We start from the raw sequence: 18743 nt of genomic DNA, 5'->3' as shown, positions 1-18743 counted from the left end.
AGAGAGAGAAAGGCAAGGAAGACAAGAGCTGGACCCCGAGCCCAGACCCCGCTGGGCTCCAGGCCCTGGTGCTGGAGCCACTCAGCCCCATGGAGAGCCAGCCCCCAGCCTTGCACTCGGCTGGGCAGGGCACCTGTAAGTAGCAAACCAGATCCAGTTCAGCGGGAGAGGGGTTTGGCTCCTGGGAGCAGCTCCGTGGGCTGAGGGGGAGCTTCACGTGCTGTGTGCCCCCATGATCTCTGCCAGGGGAGTGGGAGCAGCCCAGGTTGTGCCCTCTGGAGCCAGGACCTTGCCTGGGCAGGATTTGGCAGCACCCAGGTGCTCAGGTCCTGCTGTCGTGGGGAGGATTTGGCTGCATCCAGGTGCTCAGGTCCTGCTGTCGTGGGGAGGATTTGGCAGCACCCAGGTGCTCAGGTCCTGCTGTCCTGGGCAGGATTTGGCTGCATCCAGGTGCTCAGGTCCTGCTGTCCTGGGGAGGATTTGGCAGCACCCAGGTGCTCAGGTCCTGCTGTCCCCTCTGGTGCCACACCGAGGCCTGGGGCACTGGGGACACTGAGCTCTGCTGCCACCTCTCAGCAGCCGTGTCTGAGTGCACACCTGGCAGATCCCTCTGTCCCCTGGCCTTGCCCCTGACCGCCCTCCTCTCCCTCTCAGATTGAGACTCACAAGCTGACCTTCCGCGAGAACGCCAAAGCCAAGACCGACCACGGCGCCGAAATCGTCTACAAGTCCCCGACCATCTCCGGAGACGCCTCCCCGCGCCGCCTTAGCAACGTCTCCTCCAGCGGCAGCATCAACCTGGTGGACTCCCCCCAGCTGGCCACGCTAGCCGACGAGGTGTCCGCCTCGCTGGCCAAGCAGGGCTTGTGATCGCGGCGCGGCGGCCACCAGGAGAGAAGACAAGGAAAGGAAACGAAAAAGAAAAGAAACAAAAATAATAATCTGGCCTTCTTCCTCTGTTCCTTTTACAGCTGCTTCCCCGTCCCTAACTGGTTAATGATTTAACCTGCTTTTACTGTTCATTCAGCTCTAGCTCCAGGACTTCAAAATCAGTGACACTATGAGGTACAAAACCTCCTCTCCCCCTGCTCCTCGGAGCGCACAGCCCGTCCCGTCGCGTCCCCGCGCTGCCCCCGCTCCTGCCCTCGCTGTCCCAGCCCTGCCCGGGGCCCCGGCGAGGCGGGGAGGGGGCCCGAGGGGCGGCCACAGCCCGGGGCAGCGGGTGGCGCTCCCGGGACGGGGCTGTGACCCGGCCCAGCCCGTGTCCTGCCGCTGGCCAGGGCTGCGGGGAGGCGCCCTCCCTCCCTCCCTGCTCCCCGCGTTAAATTTGCCTGCTGATTTGGAAGAAACCTTTTGTTTTTATTTCCGAAAGCCGAGATGTGTATGAAGATAACGGCCAGGTACCCCCTAACCCGCTCTCAGCTCCGGCAGCTGGAGTCCCGGCGAGGCCGGGTGCCCGCTCCGAGGGGCCCCGGGCGGCCGTTCCCCTCTCCGTGGCTGTGCTGGAACCGCTGAGTGGATGAGTAGAGGCTTTTCCCCATTCCTTTGGCAGCCCCTCGTGTCGTAGAGTAGATTTGTCTGTATATGCTTGGACCGTGCCAGGGTGATTGTTTTCATAAACGAGCATGTGTTTGAAAAATAAATGCTGTAAGTAGTTTTGAGCTGCCCCGCGCCGGCTCCGGCCGCGCCCAGCCCCGGTGCCGCAGGAGGAGCCCGGCACCGCATGTCTGCCGGAGGAGGGGCACCCACAGCGCCAGGGCTGGGATGGCTCCTGGATTTGGGTGCAGCTTGTGACATTTTTGGGTTGTTCTTTTTCTTTCCCTGCAAGGTCAGCCCAGCGATGGCGGAGGTGGCAGCTCCATGGCTCTGCTGTGCCGGTGGCAGCGGTGAGACCCCGGCAGGACGCGGGGGAGGCGGCAGCAGCTCCGCCAGCCCGGGGCCAGCGGCTGCTCCCTGGCACTGAAGCCCCTTTGCGGGCGCTCCCCGGTGTGAGTTGGCAGCATCTCACCCCTCGCACGGCACTGACCGCCCCAGCACACTCGGGGACAGGAGCCACTCCAGTTATTGCTTTGGCTGCTCCTGTTCCTGTGGCTCCCTGGGAGCACGAGGGGGTCCCGTGGCTGTCCCTGCCTGCCCCTTCCCTCTACAACCAAAGAGGCCGAGATGCCACCAGAGCAGCTGTGTGTCCTGCCCTGTCCTCCTGTCTCCCCCAGGGGCCCCAGCCGAGCTCTGGGGGTTCAGCTGGAGCTGGGAGGGCAGAGGGGGCTCTGCACCCCGGGCCGTGCTGCAGGGAAAGCCGTGCTTTCCCAGCAAGGGCTGCAATCCTGGTCCGACAGGGCTGGCGGGGGGTCAGGGCCCCTGGTTGTCCTTGGGGTGGTGGCTGGGTGCCACCGAGGCTGCCAGAGCAGCTGTGTCTGGGCAGAGCAGCAATTCCTCCCCGGACAGGACCTGTGGGAGCTGTGAACCCCCTGCTGCCCCTGTCCCTCTGCAGGGCTGGGCTCCCGCAGGCCTGGCTGTGGATGGAGATGGTCTGGGGGGTCCAACCCTTCTCTGTGCAGCCCCAGGAGCTGCTTTGTTGCTGGGGAGAGGCTGGTCCAGCAGCACCATCGTGTCCAGCTTGTCACTCGCTCCGTTCACTTGACTCCATGATTGTAAGACTCTGTGCTCCGTCCCTGACTCTGTAGCGCTGTAGGAGCCGCCGCGCTTTTTGTCCTTTGTAGAACGAGCAAGTTGGGAGAACCCTCAAAGCATCACCTCCTTACCCCTCTGGGCTGCAGGACGGGGTAGCTGAGCTCGCCCGTCCTGTGCCAGCCCTGTCCCCTCCGTGCAGCCCCTGAGGGACACCAGCACCCAGGGTGGGACGGCCTCGGTGCACCGAGCTCCAGTGAGCAGCCCCTTCCCACTCTGAGTGTCCTCAGCCCCGCTCTTGTCCCCCCCGGGGGCTGTGGGGAGCCAGGACAGCCCTTTACAGCCACCACGTCACCCGCTGTCCCCTCCAGCAGCCCGAGCCACGTCCCCTGCCCCAACCCTGCCTTCAGACCCAGGCCCGAGGCTCCGGTGAGCAGCCGGACAAAACCCGACCCCCGGCTTTTCCTTTACTCCACACACATCTTGGGTCTGAAAAGGGTTAAAACCGGCACTGATTTAAAACAAAACAAAACAAAAAAAATCGTATTTCTGCACTCCAAAAGATTCTGCGTGTTAGCCAAGGTCGGTGCCAGCCTGTGTGGTGTTGGCAGCCCCGTGCCCCCCGCGCCGCGCCGGGGAGGGGAGGGAAGGTTTGATCTCAGTGTATCATTCTAGCTTAGCTTCTGTCTGTGGGTGTCCATAGTGTATCGTGTGTTTAACAACTGGTTTACACTGTTGCCGTAAAAGTGAATTTGGAAATAAAGTCATTACTACGATAATGGTAACTGGCACCTCTTTTGCATGGGGGGATGTGGGGTGAGGGATCCATCCACAGAGGCATCGACAGGGGCAGGGACTGGGTTCCAATTTTTTACTTTTTAAGCTGCCACACCTCTGCCTGCTGGAGCCAGAAAGGACATAACAGTGCTTCCCTGGATGAGAACCAGCAGCACCCAGTTAACCCCAGAAATGTAAAATAACTCCCAATCCCAGAATTGTAAAATAACATCACACAGCAAAAAAGAGGCCACTGAAACGCAGGAGGGAAGCAGTTGATCTGAGTGCACTGAGGGCCCCTTCCCTGTCCCAGCCCAGCGTTTCACACTCATCAAATGGAATATTACATTTTAATTTTTTTTTTAATCTTTTCTTCTTTTTTTTTTTTTTATAAGCACATTTGTGCTTTGCCAACAGAATCAAGACATTAACAAAGATCAGCTTCTCGGAAGAAAAGCATTTCTATATAACAAGGACATTACACAGCTCAAAGCAGGAAAAGAAAATATTTACAAAATACAAGGTGGGTTTTTTTTTTGTGTGGTTTTTATAATGCTAAAAGGGTTATTCAGAATTTTCAACCTTATAAATAGAAAAGCACTTCTGCAGAGGGATATGGTAGCGCCGTTGTCTGTTGGGTTTTTGTTTTAAAGAAACGATGACGGATCCTTTAAACTAGAACAGAACCAAAACCACGAGATCATGTTGAAAATTGTGAAAACCCCGACCATGAAGCAGTTCAGCGACTATTTCTTTACGATTACAAAATGGAAAAAAAAAAAAAAAAAAAAAAAAAAGTCCTTTGTATTTTTTTTTTTTCCCGTTTTCTTTTTTTGGTGATGTGATTATACATAAGACAGGCACAATGCTAGCAACAGGACAGGGCCCAGGAGCCACACCGTCGGGAGCGGGAAGCGTGACATGGGGACGGTGTGCGGGGTCCGGGATCGCTGCGGGAGGGGACGGGGAGGAACAACGAACTGGGCTCAAACTCAAAGACCTGTCAGGAGGGGGCACGGCGGGCGCCCCGAAATGAAACGGAACCGGCACCGGAGCTGGGACGGTGCGGGAGTGGAGCGAAGCTGTGGTGAGCCCGATCCCCCACCAGGAGCTGCCTCCATTCTTCTCTCTCTGCCCCCTTGTGCCCGGCCTCGCTCACAGCTCCCCCAGCCCCAGCTGAACAGCCTCACCCCAAAGGGCATCATCCAAGCGCTCCGGGAATTCTGCTCCTGCTCAAAGCATCGGGGGCTCTTCCCCTCCCTGCCCTCGCCACACACCCGGTGTGCACAAGGTGCTTCCCCCCAACTCCCACCCCTGCCAAGCTGAGTGTGGAGCAGCCACAAGGTCCCTCCTTTCCCCCTGCCAGGAATGCAGCCAGAGCCAGGCTGCTCCAAACCAGGGGAGAAGGAAGGGAGAGGTGTCCCCAGGGGCAGAGCGAGGACCAGGGAGGGACAGAATCCCCCCCTTTGGATACCTGGAACTACAACCTGGGGCAGGAAAACGCAGGAGGGTGAAGTGCAGGTGGGCACTCTGCAGGTGAGGACAGCCAGACAGTGAAGGTTGCAATCCCAAGACATCACTTTTCACCACTAATTTCACTCCACTAAAACCTTTCAGGGTGGGGGGAGTGGGTTAAGAGAAAACGACACCCTTTTGGTGGGAAAAACTATCCCCGAAATCTGCTAGTCAGCTAAATCCTGTGCTCTAGTTTTATACACCTAAAGGAGGGAGGAAAGGGGAGGGGGTCTGGTGGGCTGCTCCCCTCCCGAGGCTTCACTCCGCTGGGAGGAATCTGGGGGCTCATTCATGTGACGAGGAAACATGGAGAAGGAAAAAAAAAAAAAAAGAAACAAAACAAAAAAAAAAAAAAAAAAAAAGGAAAACAACAGTTTCTAAACTCCTTAAATTCACTAAAAACTGTGAAAATTCCCGGCAGGATGTTTGAATATCAAACGCAGATTTTGGAAGCTTTAATGCCAAGAGTTAGTTCTGTGTGTTGGTTTGCTCATGTCTCCCGTGTGTCTCTATCTGTGCGCTGGCCGCAGGACTGCAGAGCAGGAGGAGGAGGAGGAGGAGGAGGAAGAGGAGGAGGAAGAGGAGGAGGAGGGGGGGGCCAGCGGGGCTCGGCTCTTGAGGCTGGGCAGGCTGGGCGAAGCCGAAGTGCCATCGCATTCCCGGGAGGATTTGCTGCCCGACGTGCGGCGGGTGCAGCGCGAGAGCCGGTCCTGGGGGTCGGGCTGCTCCTCGCACTCCGTCCGGGGGTCGTACGAGAGCGGGAAGGTGCGGCGCTCCCAGGGCTGCACGGCCTGCGGGAGGGACAGAGGAGTTATGGAAAATCCCCAGAAAATCCCCCAAAAGCTGTGTGCCCTCACTCCCCGCATGGATCCAGAGCTCAGAGCTGGTCCTGGTGCGGGTTCCCAGCTCTGAGCAGCATCTGGGAAGCTTCAGCAGATGAGGAGAGGACACGGGAGCTCCACAGGGAGCCAGCTGCTGGCAGCACTTCCTATGCCCTGATCCCACCTGGGCCAGCGCTCCAGCACTGCCCACAGGCAGCTGCCAGGCTGTTCCCCACACCAGGGTCACCTGTGTCCCCATGCCAGGATCTCCTGTGGTGCCATGTCTGCCTCCCCACCACTACACGGCCACACCGGGTCACTGATGACCCCACACCAGTAGTTGGTCACCTGTCCCACCCACCAGGGTGCACCTGTGGGTCACTGTGTCCCCACAGCAGGTCACCTGCGGTGTACACCTGTGTCCCACACCAGGTCCCTGTGTCACACCTGTGTCCCCACACCGGGTCACCTGTGGTGCCACACCTGTGTCCCCACACCAGGGTCACTTGTGTCCCCACAGCAGGGTGACCTGCAGTGCCACACCTGTGTCCCCACACCAGGGTCACCTGTGGTGTCACACCTGTGTCCCCACACCAGGGTCACCTGTGGTGTCACACCTGTGTCCCCACACCAGGTCACCTGTGGTGCCACAGCTGCCTCCCCACACCAGGGTCACTTGTGTCCCCACACCAGGTCACCTGTGGTGCCACAGCTGCCTCCCCACACCAGGGTCACTTGTGTCCCCACAGCAGGATCACCTGTGGTGTCACACCTGTGTCCCCACACCAGGATCACCTGTGGTGTCACACCCGTGTCCCCACACCAGGGTCACTTGTGTCCCCACAGCAGGGTGACCTGCAGTGCCACACCTGTATCCCCACACCAGGTTCACACCCGTGTCCCCACACCTGTGCCACCTGCCCTGGCCGCAGCCAGCACCCACCTGCTCGTCCAGGCCGGCCTCGGGCGTGGAGCACCGCGTGTCCTCGCTGGACAGGAGCCGCAGGGAGTCCCGGGACAGGGGGGTCAGGGGGGCACAGAGCAGTTCGGGGCTGATGGGGCTGCGTGGTGAGTGGGTGTGGGACAGCTCCAAGTGGGAGTGGTAGTTGCCCACCTCAGGGGATGCTGGCTGGGGAGTCGAGGGGTTCCCCAGCTGGGGGGTTGTCCGTCCATCTGTTGACCTGTAGGACCTGAGACAGGAGCAAGTTTGAGAGCCCGGCCATGCTCCCCCCTGCTGCCTGATCCTACCCCAGGATCCTTCTGCCCTGATGGGAACACGAGCAGGGAATGCCACAGCCCAGAGATAAAATCCACCCAGACCCATCCCTGCCCCATTTCAGTGTCTGGGTGCATCACTGGTGCTGCTCTCCTGAGGTTCTGTGTCCCACACATCTCTCACATTCCCAGTGCTGCACAAACACCATGATCAGAAGCTCCCTATGGAATCAAAACACTTCCAAGTGTTTCCCCCTCCTCACAGCAGGTGACCCCTGGCAGCAGCTCAGGGACTGAGTGCAGGGAATCAGCAATGCTGGAAATGCAGCAATTTCAGCAGCTGGGAGTGGGAGGAGCACAGTGAAACCCTGAGACATCAGATCTCAGATTTCAACCAAGAATTACAGAAGTCTGAGCTCTGACACAGAGTCCAGATAAAAACCCACAGGCTAAAGCAGAGAAACAATAACTGAGTTCCCAAATCCACATGCAACTCTCCAAGATGAAATGCAACAGCAAGTGGCCATCAAGGACTTCAGAGGTAAGCAATGGGCTAAAGAAACAGCAGAACATCCCAGTCTCCAGGAGCACTGGGAACTGCAGCTGCAGAGGAAACAGGGCAGCAGCATGAGGGGGGTTTGCCACAGGCCAGGTCTGCACCTGCAGGAACCCCCACAAGGGCAGGAACTGAAACCAAAGCAGCATTGAGGGCAGGGACAGAGCTGTGGCTCTGCCCCAGAACAAAGTGACTCCAGGCAACCAAACCCTGGTGATGGAACTGAGAAGAGCAAATCTCTTCTTGAGCAGGTTAATGGTGAGATCAACAGCTGGAAACAGTGGTGGTTTTAGACACCCACCCACTCATAAAGACACAGCAGAAAGGGAACTGAGTGCCCAGTGCCAGTGTCCCTGATCCTGCAGAACGATGGCATTGCAAGCCCTGTGCCTTCCCCTGGACTCTGGGCTGGCACAGCATCTCCCACACTTCTGGAGCAGCAGAAATGCTTGAGGAAGCACTTGGTGCAGCTGGCTGCAGCCAAACTGGGCTGTGGCTTCAGCCCCACCTAAGCAAGGCTGTGCCCCCTCCCACACGGGCTCCTCAAGCTGGATGACACCAAACTTTTCAACACCAGCAGCAGCTTTCAGCCATTTGTACGAGTCCCAGTGAGCACCCAGTGCTGGGCATGTGGCCCTGAGGGCAGGAGGGCAGGGCTGTACCTGCTGCCCCGGCGCTGAGGGGGGACACTCGTGCTCCAGAGCCACCGCGCCCGCTCCATCTCCTCACACTTCCCGTGCCGAGCAGCGAACGCTGAATCCGACAAATCCTCAACCTGGAAAGGGAAGGGCAGAGGGCTTGGTCAGAGCTTTCTCCTGTAAAACGACCATCTCTGTATAGTTTTTCCAGAACTAGTTGCAGTGAGAATTTAAATGTTTGTCATTGAGTTGTAGAATGTCCTGAGTTGGGAGGGACCCACAGGCATCATCCAGTGCAGCTCCTGGCCCTGCACAGACACCCCAACAATCCCACCCTGTGCCCCAGAGCTTGTCCAAACACTCCTGGAGCTCTGGCAGCCCTGGAAAGGAACCAACCCCAGCTGCTGGTTCCCTGCTGAGGTCCCTGCCTCTGTTCCCTCCACAGACACTGCTCATTTACCACCAGCCTCATCCCACATTACCTGGGAAATAAAATCCTTACCTCCTCGTTGTCCTCCTCAGGGTTGGTTTTCAGAGCACTGATATCAACTTCACGCCAGCTGCAACACAACCATGGGCATCACTCAGGGCACAGCTAGAACCAGCTGCACATCCCCCTCCCCTCCCAACACTGGCTTCTGGGAAAGGGAAAATTCCACCCTGCCATGAGGAACAACACACTTAGGCTCAGTTTGAAGCACCAGACCTCCTCGGTGGTCTGGCAGCACAGCTGGAGCTCCCCAGGGGCAGAGGAAGCAGAGCAGAGGCTGCTGCATTTCCTTCTCTTTCTCCCACAGGCTCCCTCCTGCCCTGCTGAAATGGGCCAGGGAAGAGCACAGACGACCAGGAGGAAGACAGAGGGAAGTTGGGGAGAGGCAGAACTGCAAGGTTAACCCAGGCCAGGCACCTGCAGAGCTGGGAAACCACTGGGACCTTTGACTTAGCAGCAAGACAAGGAGACAACCAGGACTGACTTTAAACTGAGCAGAACTGAGCTGAGCAGGCTTTGATGGCCAAGGGCCCCTCACAGAAAACACTCCCTAACTTAGCCAGTCTCCAGCAATGGCATGATCAGTTTTCCAGCCTTTCCCTTATTCCCAAGAAGAAGCAAAGCACTGTGGGTTCCCTCTGGGGCTGGGGCAGTACCTGGGGGTGAGGATCTCCTTGTACTGCAGCTTCTCCACGCGGGTGGTGGCAGCCACGGACATGGGGATGACGATGTTGTTTATGTCAAAGGAGCTCTCACCCCTCCTCCTCCTCGGCTGCTGCAACAGGGAGAAAGAACCATGTGAGAAAGGGATGTGGGGTCAGGCACGTGGGAAAGTCATCACAGGAAGTCACTGATGGGAAGAGGACAGAATGACCTTGTCTGACCTACGGACACTTCAGAGCCAACATCAATTTGGATCAGACTAGAGTTCCCCTACTGCTTGCCCCAACCCAAAATCTACAGCAAGGAAACCCAAATCCCAAGGTGTGGCTGCCCAGAGCAAGGATTGACCCTGTGGTTGGGGAGCCCCCACAGACCCGCAGCTGCCTGGGACGTTTGAACACAGGAGCTCCACCCCTGAGCCCGGAGTGTGGAGCCCAGGGCCTGGAATCCTCTTGCTGAGGGAGGGAAACCTCTTCAGCTGGCATTTCTGAACGAGCTTGTGAAAGCACAGCAGGAAAAGCAGCAAGAGAAAACCAGGGTGGGTGTGCAGAGCCAAGGAAAGGCCTCCTTGAGGTGGCAGAGCTGCTGAGATGGGCTGTCCTCTCCTCCAAAACACCAAGCACACTCAAGCTGAACCACCACCGGGTTCTTCTGACACCCTGATGTCACAGCTGGTGATGGAACAATTGAATTCTGCAGTGAAGGAACCCAGTGGGGACCCAGATGCACCCATGGCAACAAGCCTGGAGCAGGGGGCTCAATGAGTCCTGCTCTGCTCTCCCTGGGTCACATCCAGCTCAGGCTTTGGCCCCAACTACCAAATGGGGGGGGGCGGGGACAGAAAGAAGCCAAATCCTTCACTGGACACCTGTGAGCTCAGCAGAATTCAGTCTTTCATTGAAGGGCTTCTGCTGACGTGGGAGGGAGGTTCTGCTCACTCACAGAGCTCATGAAGGTCCCACACTGTGCCACCCTCAAGCACTGTGGCAGTGTCAGTGTGTCTCAGAAGATGGTCAGAGTTCAGAGACTGCTGGAGATGGTGCAGAGGTGGAAGATCCCCAGCACCACTGCTGTGCCCTGGCCCTGTGACCCCAATCCCATCCACAGCCTGGTGACACCGAGGGGAACATTCACCAGCAGCTGCTGAGCTGATGGTGAACCTGGAATTGCAGCACAGCCAACACCCCCAACACCCACCCAGCAACCCCAGCAGCAGCTGAACCAAAGGGTCCAGCGTGACAAGGGGAACACTGAGCACTCCCAGCCCAAAATCTGTGTACCAACTGAGCCCAGAAGCCCTGGGAAGGCAGCAGATACTCACAGCAGTGCCAGAGGTGCCCTGGGAAGCAGAGCTGGCTGGAGCAGAGCCCTCGGAGGAGGTGGAGAGCTGCCGAGCTATGGGGCTGTGAGGGGTGGGGGTCACAGCTGCTGACAGGTAGCTCGGGCCACCGACGTCCGTGTGGTGCTTCAACACTGCACAGGGAGGGGGAGAAAACGAACAACAACATTAGCAAAACAACCCAGCCCACCCGAGGGGTGGCAGTGGAAAGGACCATGTGCACTGAGGAGCACTTTGCAGGAAAGAGAAGCACCTTCTGAGGGGCTGCCCTGGGGAAGAAGCAGGTTAGAGCACACGAGGCGTTGCTGTGGTGGCGGCTCGGCCCGAAGCAGTGCGTGCCCCCTTTCTGTGGGGCAGAGAGGCTGGGGATGCAGCAAAGCCCAAGCTCCCCCCGAGACGCCTGCCCCTGGGGGCCTACCTTCACTCCTCTCAGATGAGCAGTCTCGCAATCGCTTTTTGTCAAAGGCAGGAGGCTGGGCAGAGCGCTCTGGCGCTCTCTCGGCCTTGGACACGGCCGAAAAATCGTCTAAAGGCGGCCTGTGTGCCTTGTCTGCTTGGGCTTTTTGATGGGAGCGCTCTGAGGAGGGGAACAGAGAAAGAGCTATGAAATGCCTGCTTTCACCTCTCTTTCTGCTGGCACAGGAGACTGGGGCACAGTTTGCCCACACCACGGGGGTGGCTGGGGAGGTGTGCTCAGACCTGTGGCACTGCTGTGGGCATGGCTGACACCGAGCACGGGGAGGTCCCTACAAACCTGAGCTGCACCTGCACACAGCTCACCTGCAGCCCTGCCATAGCCCTGCCTCACCCCTGGGAGCGGGACTGAAGGGCATCCTCCTCCTCCTCCTCCTCCTCCTCGTGGGGCAGGGGCAGCACTTACTGGCCGCGGTGAAGAAGGAGTTGACCAGCTTGTGGCGGTCCTTGCGCGCGGGGTCAGCCAGGCTGGGGGGCACGGGGGCTCTGTGCTTCAGCGACAGCTTCTTGGGAGCTTTAGTTTTCTCGTAGGGCTTGTTCTGCCACTGGGATTTCAACATGCTCTGGAAGTGCAGGCTCGTCGGCACATCTGCAGGGGGACAGAGCGTTAATTCAAATTAATCATGCACAAAGAGCTGTGGTCCCATCAATGTCCCCCAGTGCTCCCAGTAAGAACAGCCCCTGATGAACATGCAAGCACAGACTGTCAGGCTTCCTCACACTCTCCCCATGTTCAGGAAGGACCTGCAATAGGTCCCAACATTTCTAATCTGCAGGTCTTTGTGAAATTCTTACAGGTTTCACAGCCCAAGCATATCCTGGCAAAGTTTTTTAAGTCAGAAAATTCTAGCGTCTTCACCTCTGTAGGTATCTCATGTGGTGCTACCTCAAAGAATCTGAGGTATCTCAGCACCAAATCTGGGCTGGAAAAGAGAAATTCAGCCTAAATCCTCAATTTCAAGCCAAGCCAGAAGCCAGCCAGGCACTGCAGCGTGTAAATCTGCCTGAAGTGGCACCTCAGCCATGAGAAGTTGTGTGTGACCACACCTGAGAGGCCCCAAGGGCAGGAGGAACCCCTGGCTGGTAGCTGGACCCCTGTCCAGTATTTCCCTCCCAATTTCAGGGACTGGAAAGCCCCAGCAGATCCAGGCAGGCCAAGAGGATGGAGCTGGCAGAGCATGGGCTGGAGCTGGGGGGGACTTGGCTCCCTGGAAAAAGCCAGGACAGCTCCATTCCAAGTACCCTGGTGGTTAAAGCTGTCAGCCAGCCCCTTGCTAAGGAAGGGCAGTCACAGGGTGATGGCAGTTCTCTGGCCATCACTGCTGCCTGTGGGGACATGTCCCAAAAACCAGAGAGGGGGCCAGGCCAGTCCTTCAGGGATGCTGCCATCCACTGGAGCGGCCAGACTTGGGCAAAATGGCCTCTGCTCTCTGCTCATCTTTTGCTTTCTCCTCCCAGTTCCCATCCCACACCATCTGTGGAAGGAGGGGACAGGTTGAAGGGAGGGGGAGCAGGCCAGGACAAAACGCTGCCAGCAGGAAGGGAGTTCTCTGCTGGTTTGGCAGCAGTGCCAGCATCCCTCCTCCCCCTGCTCCTCGGGAAGCAGTGCAGGGCTCCCAGGGACCAGCAGATGGCAACCACAGTGAGCCCAGCGCTCATCCTCCCTCCAAGGTTATTACATCATCCAAAAATTCCCAGCGAGAAATCAAACCAGAAAAAAAAAAAAAACCAACAAAAAACCCCACACACCCTGAAAGGAAAGGGACAAAGCTCTGGTGGAGCACAAGCACAGGGGGTTCAAGGCCTCGCTGGCTGGGTCCTGCTTGCCAGGGGAATAAATGAATAAATGATCTTTTCCTCCTGCAGTGCCTGGCAGTTTTGCCCTTGGCAAACTGCTCTGGAGATCCCGGCTGGCACCCAGAGCCGGCTCAAAGTGAAAGTCAGCACATGCTCACAGCTGTGCCCTGGGCAGCAGGAACCCTGCACACACTGCAGCACCCTGGGCTCACCCACAGCTGTGCAGAGACACCTCAGAGCACACCAACAGCACCAGGCACTGCCATCTCCCCACCCGAACACGTTACCTGCCTCTTCTCTAGGACAGGGATCACCCCCATCCCAAAAATCAACCCCAGCCAACTGCTTGAAGCAAATAAAGGTCACCAGTACTGGGAAATGGGTATTCCTGCACAGGTGTTTAAGCTTTACACCAATTAGTTTTAAATCCAAAGTTTTTTAATCTTATGCAGCCAGAACTGATCATCTACCCTGTGAGGAAGCTGCAGGGAGCTCTGAAAATGGGAAGAATATGGGATAATTTGCCTGGTGCCTCTGCTGCAATAGCACCCAACAGGTTGTCTCCCCATTTCCCAGGATATTTGATTTAGCACTATAGAGGATCACAAGTGCTGTGAAATCAGAAAATAAATTCCTGCTTCAGGAGTTCATTAAGCTCCTTGAGCACTCCTGATCAGAGCTGTGTCTTTGGGAGGGGAGGGATCTAGCTAAAAATAGCCCCAATTTACTATTTTAGTCTGGTTTAAATATAGTGCTAATGAAAGAGGCCACACTAATTGCTCCCAGACACTCCCTGCATTTCCCACTGTCACAAAAAGTTTGTGAAAAGTGGAATTTAAACCCAAGCACACACATTAGCTCAGTGACTTATCCCAGACCAACCATTTGACACCTCCATGGGAAGGCAGGCCACACACCTTCCTGCCAGCATGAGAATCCCAGAATGGCTGGGGCAGGGACACCTTCCACTGTCCCAGCCTGGCCTTGGGCACTTCCAAGGATGGGGCAGCCCCAATTTCCCACCCCAAGCAGCCATGAACTCCCACCAAGACAAGGAACCATGTGACCCAATCATTTCCCAGCTCTCCTGATAAAAGCACCAGTTAAAGAAGACCCTGGAAACTACTCTTCCCTCGGGAAAAGTCCCTACACATGGAATTTGTGAATAGCCCACGGTCAGGGCTGGTTAATTATTCCTCTCTTAATGCTGATTAACCCTGAAGCTGTAACACAGGAAATTGAGTGTCCTAACAGGAACATCCCTTCTTGCTGTGCCCACCGAACCATGGAAGATCATTTTCAATTCTTCACGAGGTCAGAAGGATTTCCTGTGACGAACCAATCCACAAATCATTCTACACAGATGGACAAACTCATGGAAAGCAAATATCTCCCAAGTGGTTTAGAGCCCCAGAGGCAATTCCCAGGAAGGACTCCTGTTGTGGTGTGTTGCAATGTCCTGTTTTACCTTCTCCCTTCCCCCTCGCCCCTCGCTGAGTGTGCCCTGTCAATCAGGCTAACATACCAGCAAGGCGTCGTGTGATAGGTGTCCCTAGTCCCTTGAGACCCTGCCCCTTCACCTGGTGGGTGGCTCACCTGTCCCCTCCCCTTCCCCTGCCCTGAGTTTAAAATGTTAATGAGACCATGCGGCCTCCATTCTGTTAGCAGCAGTGGCCCAGTGCAGACATCTCTGTACTCATGGAATAAACATCTGGCAACCTTCTAGCAGAATCCACTCCCTTTCTCTCCACTATCGCCAGAAGCTCTCTCTCCTGAGGAGAACGGAGTCCTGTCTTGTGCCCCGCTGCACTCTGCCGCCAGCCAAGGTATCTCTGGGGTAAAACACCACAGTGCTGCCTCTGGCCAAGCAGCGAGGGTCAGAACTGGCCTAGGCACCATCTAACTGGTTATATTGGGATACATATTCCAATAGACTCCCAGGCCTCGGTTTCCCCACCACGAGTGAGGCTGCAGGTTGAGACTCCCAAAACTCAACAGAGCCCAGCTGTGACCTCCTACTCCAGTCAAGGCTCCCCTCTCCAACCCAGCTGCAGATGAGCAGGTGTGGCTGTGCCCCAGCAGATCTGCACCTCCCCAGAGGCAGCAGGAGCCGTGCTCACCGTCTGGGAATGACAGGACAGGATGGATGCAGGAGTCCAGCTGCGAGAGGCGCTCCAGCAGGGGGGCGTCGTACTGGATCTCCAGCGTGCTGGGGCTGCGGCTCCCACACAGGGCACACGAGGGGTTCACGTCGCAGCTGCAGCGCGCCAGGCTGCCCCGCTGGGCCTGGGGGGACACAGGGACACAGGGACACGTCACAGCCAGCCCAGGGACACAGCACAATCCCCGGGACAGCTCACTGAAAACACCCAAAAAGCAGCGTAATTGTCTGAATGTTCCTTCTGCATGTATATATAAATACATACTGTACGTGTACATACAATAGCTAAAATCAACCTGCATTTTAGAGATTATAGCTAAATTTGATTATCAATTAATATATAATAAATTCATTTTATTTCTATAGAATTTATTATTAAACAGCTATTATGTGATATTTTAAAACACTGTCAAAATTATTTATAATATTAAATAGCTGTTATGTGACATTTTAAAAATAATGTTTAAAATTATACTTATTATGCATAATATATATACACAGTATATTCAATATTAATTATATATCTTCACTATTAATTATATAGTATATTCAATATTAATTATATAGCATATTCAATATTAATGATATATCTTCACTATTAATAATATAGTATATTCAATATTAATGATATATCTTCACTATTATATAGTATATTCAATATTAATTATATTCAATAGTATATAGTATATATAGCACATTCAATATATAGTATATTCATTATTAATTATATAGTGTATTCAAAATTAATTATATATATAATATGTAATTATATATATATAATTTATATATATATATGCACCCATACATGCAACCCCTTTTTTTCTCTTGTACAGAATTTATATATATATATAGATAATATAATCAATATAGGTAATTATTATATATAGATAATTTATATATATATATATATATATATATATATATATATATATATATATATATATATATATATATATATACACACACCCCCCCTTTTTTTTCTACCTTGTACAGAATGTGTTAATTTAGTCTGGCCTCACGAGAGGATGCTTTCACTTTGCATAAACACAACTGAAAACTACAACTTACCAGCACAGACAGTTTAACAGCTGCTAAATTTGACTAAAAGTGTTTAATTTTATCTAGGTTGAAACCTCATTTATAAAAACCATGAGGCAGCACAATTCTGCTGTCAGAGAAGGGGCAGAGAAGCCATTTTTAGTTCCAGTGGGTCAGAGCCATCATTATATGCCAAGAGCTGACACTTGCAGGGACATCTACAGAGTGACAAAGGTGGTTCTCAACCTTGTTCCTTAATCCAGGACAGAGTCACAATTCACAGATTTATAGACTTGATAAAGACTTAATTTGTGTGAAACCACTGCAAGCAGACACACAACTGGATATAAACTCCATGCAGAGAAAACAACCCCTGATTCCCCACCAAAATGGAAGAATGGATCAAACTGGATCCTGCAGAAGCCTGTTCTGAGTCAGAATTATTCAAATAATTTCCATGAATGACTTGAAGGATGGGAGAGAATATCCACAGCAAATACCACTAAACTGGGAAGGGCTGCTTGAAGCAAAGAGCTGGAAACCCACTCCTGGTTACAAGTTAAGAGAAATTATCTAAAATAAATCACATGTGATTCACTGAGGGCAAATGCAAGAAGCAAAGGCAGTGCCCAGAGAAGAGAAGGAAGGGGTAACTGAGCAGTTGTGCTGCTGCCTCTGCAAGTTCTGCCCAGAGGATGTGGAGGTTGTGATGGATCCAAAAATGAGCATGAATCAGCAGTGCTCTACCACTGCTGGGAACTAATTATTTAATAAAAAATACTAAAGATTAAGCCCACAGGGCTTTCTAACCAGGATGGCTGTGCAAGAGGAGAGACAATCCTGCCACTCTGCCCACGTGTCAGCTGAAGGGCTGCCCCCAGCTTTGGGCAGAAATTCCCATAAATTTGTGCACCAAATTGTGAGGAAAACAACAAAAACATTACAAGATCAAAACCTCCACAGTGCAGGTGGCAAAGCTCAATCCACAGCCACTTTCTGCTGGGCCTGGGAGTGGAGGGAACTGGACATGGTATTTCTGGAGCACGACTTGGCCATGACTCAGCTGTCTCTGGAATGACTGGAGGAGGGCTCAGAAATCCCCTGCTCTCTGCTGCTTTCATCCCTGGAACTGCTCTTCTGAACCATCTCTGATTACCAAATGTATTTGATGATGACAACAACAAAGATCTAACACAGAATTTACAGCCAATTCTTCAAGCACTGAGTGCACAAGGCAGCATCCACCACGAGAATGTTCAGCAACTTCCAAATCACTGAAGATCTTGCAAGTAATCACTGCAGAGCTCTCCCAGAAATACCCCAGATAAAACTGCAGATAAGTGATCAGTTAAAGCTGACTCAGCTGAGGAAGAATCTATTTTGCTCAGAAAAATGCTGCTTTTGGAGCTTCTCTTTAAAACATCCGCAGAGTGAAAACCCCCCAGCCCTTGTGGGAAAGTTAGACTTGAAACACTTTGTCTCAAAGGTAAGTGGATTTTTGCCATTATGGTTCTGCATGCACAAATAAAGACCCTTATTTCCTTCATTTCTCACTATTTTCCCTCCAACTGACAGTTTATGGTATTCCTAAGAGAAAATAAAAAGAATTAAACATGGCCCTTCTTCATGCAGGCAATAAACTGCATTTCCATTGAATGAATTCTGCATTAGGGAGAGGAGTATAAAAAATAGTAATAAAGAAAACAAAACAGGAAGAGACAGGGCATTCATCCCACGTATGCCTGGGATGAATGTGGTTTTCCCTTGAGCAGCAGCAATGAGTTCTTGGGGCTTTGCTAATTCCTGTCTCAGAGTTAAGGTTTCCTGATACTTCACTTCTCAGGGCTTCTTTCTCCTGCTCAGACTGTGCCACACTGACCTACCTGGCCTTGAGTTCACCTCAGGTTGGTTGGCTTAAGAAAACTCACGAGTTCAGCATCTTCCCTCCCCAGTGACAGCAAAGAAAAATCTTCCAACCCTTTACCACTTTTCTCCTTTGTTTTTCCAACAGCCTTTACAGCCCTGCTGTCCTGCTCTTCCTTCCTGTTGCTTTCTCCATCTTTACAAGACAAATAAGAGCAGAAAAGAGCCGACTGACCTTTTTGGAGAGGGGCATGATGGTGCTGGGTCGGACGAGGCGCCGCTTCTTGCAGCTGAGGACGGGGCGGGTGCGAGCGGCCACGCACGTCCCGTCCGCGGGCACCAGCGACAGGCGCTGCCTCTTGTGGAGCAGCTCCTCGGCCTCCTGGCCATCTCCCTGAGCGTGTTCTGCCAGGCCAGGCTGCAGACTGCCCCGCAGGAGAGGAGAACAGGAAAACCCCAGTTATTCACACAGCAGGTTCGTGGTTTGCACCTAAGCTGAGTTTAGAGCTCTGCAGTTCATGGCACAACAGGATTTATTAAACCAACTCCATTTTTTGCTTTTACTTCTGTCACCTTCCACTCTCCCACGACTGAACCTTTGACCAAATACCTTTGGAAGCTCTGAACAAAAAAAAAACAGCACTGAAAGCCACAGAGCAAAAGCCACTCTAGACCAGAACAGCTTTAACCCTAGAATACAGCTTCCTCCAGAATGAGAATTTGGGGAATCTTTAGACAAGAGGTTTTCTGAGTCTAAATGCCAGAGAA

At 53.8% G+C, this 18743-nt stretch overlaps 2 protein-coding genes across 24 annotated transcripts in view; one reads left to right on the top strand and one right to left on the bottom strand.

Moving 5' to 3' along the window:
- Positions 1-3407, top strand: part of MAPT (microtubule associated protein tau) — a 42884-nt gene extending 39477 nt beyond the window's left edge. For all 19 annotated transcript variants that reach the window (XM_064733476.1, XM_064733472.1, XM_064733486.1 and 16 more), the window contains one exon: positions 655-3407. In XM_064733476.1, coding sequence (XP_064589546.1) covers positions 655-870 — 216 coding nt within the window. In that variant the 3' untranslated portion in view covers positions 871-3407. The remainder of the gene's footprint in view (positions 1-654) is intronic.
- Positions 3408-3748: 341 nt separating this feature from the next.
- KANSL1 (KAT8 regulatory NSL complex subunit 1) overlaps positions 3749-18743 on the bottom strand; it is a 76550-nt gene continuing 61555 nt past the window's right edge. For 3 of the 5 annotated variants that reach the window (XM_064733464.1, XM_064733463.1, XM_064733465.1), the window contains 10 exons: positions 18211-18400; positions 15034-15199; positions 11523-11705; positions 11061-11219; positions 10625-10776; positions 9297-9415; positions 8653-8710; positions 8175-8287; positions 6685-6931; positions 3749-5711 (listed from right to left, as the gene is read on the bottom strand). In XM_064733464.1, the coding sequence (XP_064589534.1) occupies positions 5430-5711; positions 6685-6931; positions 8175-8287; positions 8653-8710; positions 9297-9415; positions 10625-10776; positions 11061-11219; positions 11523-11705; positions 15034-15199; positions 18211-18400 (1669 nt within the window). In that variant the 3' untranslated portion in view covers positions 3749-5429. The remainder of the gene's footprint in view (positions 5712-6684; positions 6932-8174; positions 8288-8652; positions 8711-9296; positions 9416-10624; positions 10777-11060; positions 11220-11522; positions 11706-15033; positions 15200-18210; positions 18401-18743) is intronic. The other 2 variants (XM_064733466.1, XM_064733467.1) reach the window with 2 other exon arrangements.

The sequence above is a fragment of the Zonotrichia leucophrys genome, chromosome 27 (assembly GCF_028769735.1).
Source record: "Zonotrichia leucophrys gambelii isolate GWCS_2022_RI chromosome 27, RI_Zleu_2.0, whole genome shotgun sequence".
Classification (NCBI taxonomy): Eukaryota; Metazoa; Chordata; class Aves; order Passeriformes; family Passerellidae; genus Zonotrichia; species Zonotrichia leucophrys.
Note: the sequence above shows the minus strand (reverse complement) of the source record. Positions and strands in the feature narration are given on the sequence as shown.